The following is a 6,704-nucleotide window of genomic DNA, read 5'->3' on the forward strand; positions in this document are numbered from 1 at the left end:
TATATTCCGCTACTTCCCAATAGCTGGTAATTTATTTTATACATTTCCAGGAAAAGAATACAAAGCTAATTGAAGTTCCATGTCTGCTGATAAATAGATAATATTAGCAAATAACTTATTTGAAATTTCTTTAAAAAACTCCCTGAATCATTACATCAGCTACCAGGTTACAAGAGCAGCGCACAGATGCTTCTCAAGCCTAAGGGACCTATTTTAACCATTATATGCAATTTTAGCATATAATTATTGAATAATGTTTATAATAAAGTCATTTTAGATATATTTTGAGGTACATTTTTGGGTATTTTGGCAGTAATTCCAATAGAAATTTCAAATAGGTTACTTGCAAATTATCGACTAATTACCATGAAATTTGCGGACCTGTAAAATGAAGTGCTACCGAACATCTTTACTTAACTTGACTCCAATTTTATTCTACTTTTTACTTCTACTCCACCATATTTTAGACAAATATTAGTACTTTGCTCATTCATTTAGCAATCTTTTTCATATTTTTATTGAAGTTTTTCTATTATATATTTATGTTCTTGATGTTTACAGTATTTTGTCTGTATTGTGTTTTTTATTTATTATTGTATGCACTAAACACCCAGGTAAACTCCTTGTATGTGAAAACCTACTTGGCAATAAACCTGATTCTGATGTCACCTCTAACAGTTGATTGACAGACTCCTGAACCAATAGGAACGAAGCTCGACTCTTGTGGGCGGGGCTTCCCCCCTGTGCGGACATCCGGTGTTTAAAATGTCTCCTTAACAACCGACCTGGAGTCAAACAGCAGAAGTTTTCGGAGGAGAAACGCCTCGTAAGTAACTCAATCCAGCTTTATATCCACCTCTAAGTCACCCTGCGTGTATCTACTATCTATAACACGTTATAACTAGTGATATTACGGATGTGGAGATAGAAGAAGTGGATTATTTTGAGGGTATAAAACATCCAACCGGCAGCATCAGCTGGTTGCTATCAAACAAGCTAAGCTAACTAGCTAGCTGGTAAACCGTTATCTGAGGATGTCGTTTAAAGGATAAATCACGTGTTCTGGTGTAAACTACGATGACATGCTTGTTGTAGCTAGCTTTGTTTGTTTGTTTGTTTATTTAGATCCCCTTTAGCTTTTGCAGAGCAGCAGCTATTCTTCCTGCAGGATCCACATAGTTTACATGGTGACAATACAAAAATACACATTCACACTACTCATCATTCACTAACATATAACATATAGTAATACACTAACATAACATCATAATGCACTAACATAACATCATAATGCACTAACATAACACATAGTAATACACTAACATAACACATCATCATACACTAACATAACATCATAATGCACTAACATAACACATAGTAATACACTAACATAACACATCATCATACACTAACATAACACATAGTAATACACTAACATAACACGTAGTAATACACTAACATAACACATCATCATACACTAACATAACACATAGTAATACACTAACATAACACGTAGTAATACACTAACATAACACATCATCATACACTAACATAACACATAGTAATACTCTAACATAACACATTGTAATGCACTAACATAACACGTAGTAATACACTAACATAACACATCATCATACACTAACATAACACATAGTAATAAACTGTAAATAAAACAATAACAAATGACACAGTTTAAATGACAAAAACACAAAGAAAAATAGACTGAATCTATCATGATCTAACAGATAAATATCATCATTTAACATGGATAATACCCTTACACACCCAAGAATACTTATTAATTACTTTAGTTTCTTGTTAAGTAATGCTTTTTAGTGTTTTTTTTAAAACCATATATAGTATTTTGTTGTGTAATATGATTTGGGAGTGAATTCCATCCTTGCATTGCTCTGTATATTGCTGTGCTATGACCTGATTTGGTTTTGGATCTTGGTAAAGTAAAACAACCTGCAGCAGCAGCATGCCTTGTGGAATAATTGTGTGTATCTGTACTAAAGGATAGCAAAGCTAGCAGTGGCTCAGTGGTGTTTAGCAGGCAGCCCTGTCATGGTAACAACGATACACACTGTTGTTAGCTACAGATGTCCTCAGGACTGTCCCTGTCCTTGATCTTCTATTTATTAGACCTTCTAACTGACTAGAGGGGTCTTTTATTTAACATGTGGAATGGATTGGGTGATGGGTTGAAGCGGAGCACAAATATAAATCATTTTAAAAAGCTATACGAAAAAGCTATTTTTGTGGAGGTATATGGTTGAGGAAGAGTTGTGTTAAGGGTTGGTTTATATCTACTTTTTAACTCCGGATGGATATGTGGGTTGTAAATAAACTTGGGATGCTGTTCATATATTTAATTTGGGATGTAAATAAATCTGAGATAGTTTATATATTATATTATATTATCATTCTATGATATGTGAGTTATTAGAGGAGAAGTGAGAAAGGGGTAGGGACCTACTCCTTTTCGGACACTATTACTCTTGTTTTGTTTGTGATTATTTTGTATCTGTTTTTATTTATTTTTATGTTCGAAATAAAGTATTTCATTCATTCATTCATTCATTCATTCATGTATAAAATGTCCTTTTTTGCAGGAGTCGGGATGGCTGGGACTGGCGAGGGAAAGAAAGAGGAGGCCGACTACAAGAGGCTGCACAGCTTCCCTCTCATCAGGGTAGGACAGAAGCAGGACAGTCAGTGCCTCTGGGTACCACAACATCCAACATCCAACCATTCAACAACAACAATGACTACATCAAACAGCACATTTAGATGTGGAGGCTGGGCCAGTGGCTCCCAACCTTTTCCCCTTTAAGGGACCCCCTTTCTATCATTGAGTAAACTGACTAAGTGACATATTTCATATCAGATTCAATGCATAACAATAGCAGTACAGAACAACTGATAAACTTTACAATTAACCCAAATAGTGAACGCAAGAACTGCAGGAAGTTTGTGTAAAATGAGCGATTTGGATGAATTTTGAGCATTTCTTGTGAATATCACATCAGAGATGAGTGTTCCTGTTATTTTTAATACAATTCTTTCTCTGTATTATGTTTTTTGTTTTTTTTACAATCATACACACTTAAAGCTGCAGTGGGTATAAATGGAGCAAATATGATTAAAGAAAGTTATTTTTATATACCGGTCACTATATCCTGACAGACACTCATGTCCCCCTCCTCAGGGTGAATTTTAATAACTTTGTTGAGCTTTAATGTCATCATTATGTCAAACTTGAATTGCCCAATATTTGGGTTTTTGACCAAATACAGACAAAACTCCTGACGTTCCCATCAGCCTCAGCTGCAGGCTGTTTAGTGCTTGTAAGCATGTTCGCATGCTGATGTTAGCATTTAGCTGTGCCTAAGTACAGCCTCACAGAGCCATTAGCATGGAAGAATCTATCACTCCTGGCGTCGCAACAAACATCTTTTAACCCTGATGTGTGTGCGTGTGTCTAGTGCCGTGACCTTTTATATTTATCAGGACTTTTAACCCTATAGACCGTTTTACAGCTTGCAAGCAATGATGACGTACGCAGTTTGGCACTGGAAGTATGGCGGAGTGCAAATGCTTGTCAAGCTATGTAAAGGTGCAGCGGGTAGAAATGAAGTAAACATGATTAAAAAAAGTTATTTTTATACAACGGTCACTATATGCTGACAGTAGTACATGAGACAGGTAATCTGAAAAATATCATGTGCCTCTGTGTCCTCCAGTGCTCCTAATGGCATCTACAAGATTTCACAGATGGAGGGTAACAAACAATGACTTAGTGATTAGTGATTTAGATTAGAGAATTCAATGCATAACGGTACAAAACAACTGATAAACTTTACAAATAATTCAAATAGTGAACACAATAAATGCAGGAAGTTTGTGTAAAATGAGCGATTTGGATGAATTTTGAGCATTTTCTTGTGAATCTCATGTCAGAGACGAGTTTTCTTGTTCTTTTTAATACAATTCTTTGTCTGTATTATGTCTTTTTTTTTTCAACAATCATACATACTTAATAAACTTTTTTTACATATTAAGTGTTTTCTTCTCCCCGACACTTGGCCATTGTTCTGTCAGCTCTTTGGTTGTTTTCTAATGCAGGACGAGGCTGTTTAGCAGAGAGGGAAGGCTTTGTAAATATACTGTAACTATTAGGTATTCAGGTCTTCACTTTTTCCTTATCCTGTTTATATCTTAAATAATAACCCAAATCTTAAAAATAATAATTTAATTTAGTTCTCTTCACAAAAATAAATGAAATGCTGAGATAAAGGCCAACTGTATATTTTTTGATAAAGTTGCTTTACATCCCTTAAAATCACTGGTGGGGGTCAGTACGCCCAGGTTGTTAACCAGTGGGTTGAGGTTTAGCAGGCACATGTATAGTTGCGATGTAGGGAGCACATCTATGTTCCCCAGCTCAATATCCTCATAATATGACACATTATTAAGGAGACCTTTCAGAGGGTTTTATGTTCTCGGCAGTGTTTGTTTCTCTAGGTCAATATGTAGAAATAGAAACGAAACAGGTTTATATCCAAGCCTGTTTTCACATACAAGGAATTGGCCTCGGTGGTGTGAGAAAATAAGTCTGAATACTTGTTTGTGTGAGTCTCACTCTCATACTGGTAAACATGTAAAACCCTCACCATCTGTTTATTGTCCTCAGCATACAGACATGCCAGAGGAGATGAGGGTTGAGACCATGGAGCTTTGTGTGACCGCCTGTGAAAAGTTTGCCACCAACAATGAGGTAAGTGTATCGACCATTTCACAGCTGTAAACATTCCAGATGTGTTCCAAACTGCGTCTGAATTTGCATACTCTGCACAACATCCCCAACATGTGTACTATCGTTCAACATACTCTTTCAAAACCTGAGGGGGGAGTTTCAGAGACTTTGTTTCCTGCATTCTGGTGATTTTAAAAGGGTGAAAATAACAAAATAATAACCACTGCAAAAGCATTTTTGTTAAACTTTTGATTTAATCTTTAACTCCCAGGAAAGGAAACTGAATAATTCACCCTCTGGTGTGAATTTGGCGTGTGAATCTCTGGCATAAACTAATATTCATCCATGGTGTAAGATGTCATTCCCTATATTATACTGTCTTTTGTTTCTTGCGGTCTTCCTCAGAGTGCAGCGAAGATGATCAAAGAGTCCATGGACAAGAAATTTGGCAGCTCGTGGCACGTGGTGATCGGCGAAGGCTTCGGCTTCGAGGTGACACACGAGGTGAAGAACCTGCTCTACATGTTCTTTGGAGGGAGTTTGGCCGTGTGCGTGTGGAAGTGTTCGTAGCACCTCCTCATTGCGGTCCCTCCGACACTCTGACGTGGTCACCGGGCTGGGCATGAACACCAGCTGCCAGACGCTGGTTCCATTTGTGTCACGGGGGGGTTAGTTTGTCCACACCTACCAGACACTGTGGCAAATAAACAAACCGTCATTTGGAGATCTTGTCCGATTTGAAAATGTAGTTGGCAGGGCAAATAGTAAAAAGGGAATTTCGAGAGTGGAAGGCATAACAATAGCTTTCTTCCTCGTCCGTCACTTTCCTTTTTCTCTTTGTTTCCAACCCTCCGTCCGTCTCTGAAGCTGTATCCATGGTTCTGAACATTTTCTGAGCGTGCATGTGCAAGTAAGTTCAACTGTTACAAACAATACAGCCAGCCCGGGTCTCCAGAGTCCTTTATTCTCATTCCTCTTCAGGGAGTGTGTGTGTGCGTGAGCGACTTTATATGTTTGTGTGTGCTGGACACACACCGTTTTTTGAAATTACATTTTATCCCCATCACCTTCCTCAGCAGTAAACTGTCCTCACACGTCTGTAACTTTCTCTCCAACCGCACTAGTCTTTCAATAAACTTTGTAATATTTTTTATGTGTACATATTTTGATGCGACTTGAAGAACTTGTTTTTAAAGACCAGTGTCGTCTTCTTACAACTAAAGGCTCTAATATCCGGAGCCCAACAACACTAAAGCAGATCCACCTTTTCTCCCTGTAAAGGTGTTTGTGATAATCCCTGATGATGTCGCCCCGCTGGGCGATGTCAACAATGTGATTGTTTTCATGTTGATGCCAGTTTAAATGATCCAGTGCAATGGAGCATTTTGTGTGAATTGACCTGATTGTACAATAAACTCTGAAATGTGGTTAAGGAACTTTAAGCGTCGACTTTGTTCTTCAACATTAACGCAGTGTATGGAGGTTTACAGTTACATTTATTACATTTCATGCGAAGCATTTTAGATTAAATTTATCATAAGCAAAGACAATTTTTATGACCACAGTGGGAAAAAATATTTGGGGTGCTCCGATCAGGATTTTTGGTTTGATTATTGATCGCGAGTGATGGCGAGATGAAGCTTCATGAAGCTCTCCAGCAAATTGGTTCGCAAAAGGTTTCATTTCACGAGGCTTCATCAAAATGTGTTGGTCAAAGAGTGTAAAACAGGCAGAAATATTCCAGATGTGAGGCAGTGGTTTAACCGGGCAGAGGACAGTGAATGTGTTTGTGTAACTAGAGGAAAATCATAGAGGGGTAGACTTTATTCGTTTTTATTCAGGAACAAGAATTTCTCAACTGTGTTTCGGCTTCGTCTTCAATGACGTCATTGGTCTAAAGCGATACGAGCCTCGATACGCGCTTCACAGAAAACTTCCTGGATTC

At 37.6% G+C, this 6,704-nt stretch overlaps 1 protein-coding gene across 1 annotated transcript; it reads left to right on the top strand.

Annotated features, from left to right (window-relative positions):
* Nucleotides 1–682: 682 nt before the first annotated feature.
* On the top strand, nucleotides 683–6,195 carry LOC141765024 (dynein axonemal light chain 4). The gene is made up of 4 exons (XM_074630841.1): nucleotides 683–826; nucleotides 2,616–2,695; nucleotides 4,697–4,780; nucleotides 5,165–6,195. The coding sequence occupies exons 2-4, from the start codon at nucleotides 2,624–2,626 to the stop codon at nucleotides 5,327–5,329; spliced, it is 321 nt and encodes a 106-aa protein (XP_074486942.1). The 5' UTR covers nucleotides 683–826; nucleotides 2,616–2,623; the 3' UTR covers nucleotides 5,330–6,195.
* Nucleotides 6,196–6,704: the final 509 nt, after the last annotated feature.

This window comes from Sebastes fasciatus, chromosome 3, assembly GCF_043250625.1.
Source record: "Sebastes fasciatus isolate fSebFas1 chromosome 3, fSebFas1.pri, whole genome shotgun sequence".
Lineage (NCBI taxonomy): Eukaryota > Metazoa > Chordata > Actinopteri > Perciformes > Sebastidae > Sebastes > Sebastes fasciatus.

Bases quoted from the DNA above. Each gene is read 5' to 3' on its own strand.
- LOC141765024 (XM_074630841.1), top strand. From the start codon at position 2,624: ATGGCTGGGACTGGCGAGGGAAAGAAAGAGGAGGCCGACTACAAGAGG. The intron at 2,696-4,696 runs GTAGGACAGAAG...TATTGTCCTCAG, and splicing joins ACAGCTTCCCTCTCATCAGG to CATACAGACATGCCAGAGGA. The intron at 4,781-5,164 runs GTAAGTGTATCG...GGTCTTCCTCAG, and splicing joins AGTTTGCCACCAACAATGAG to AGTGCAGCGAAGATGATCAA.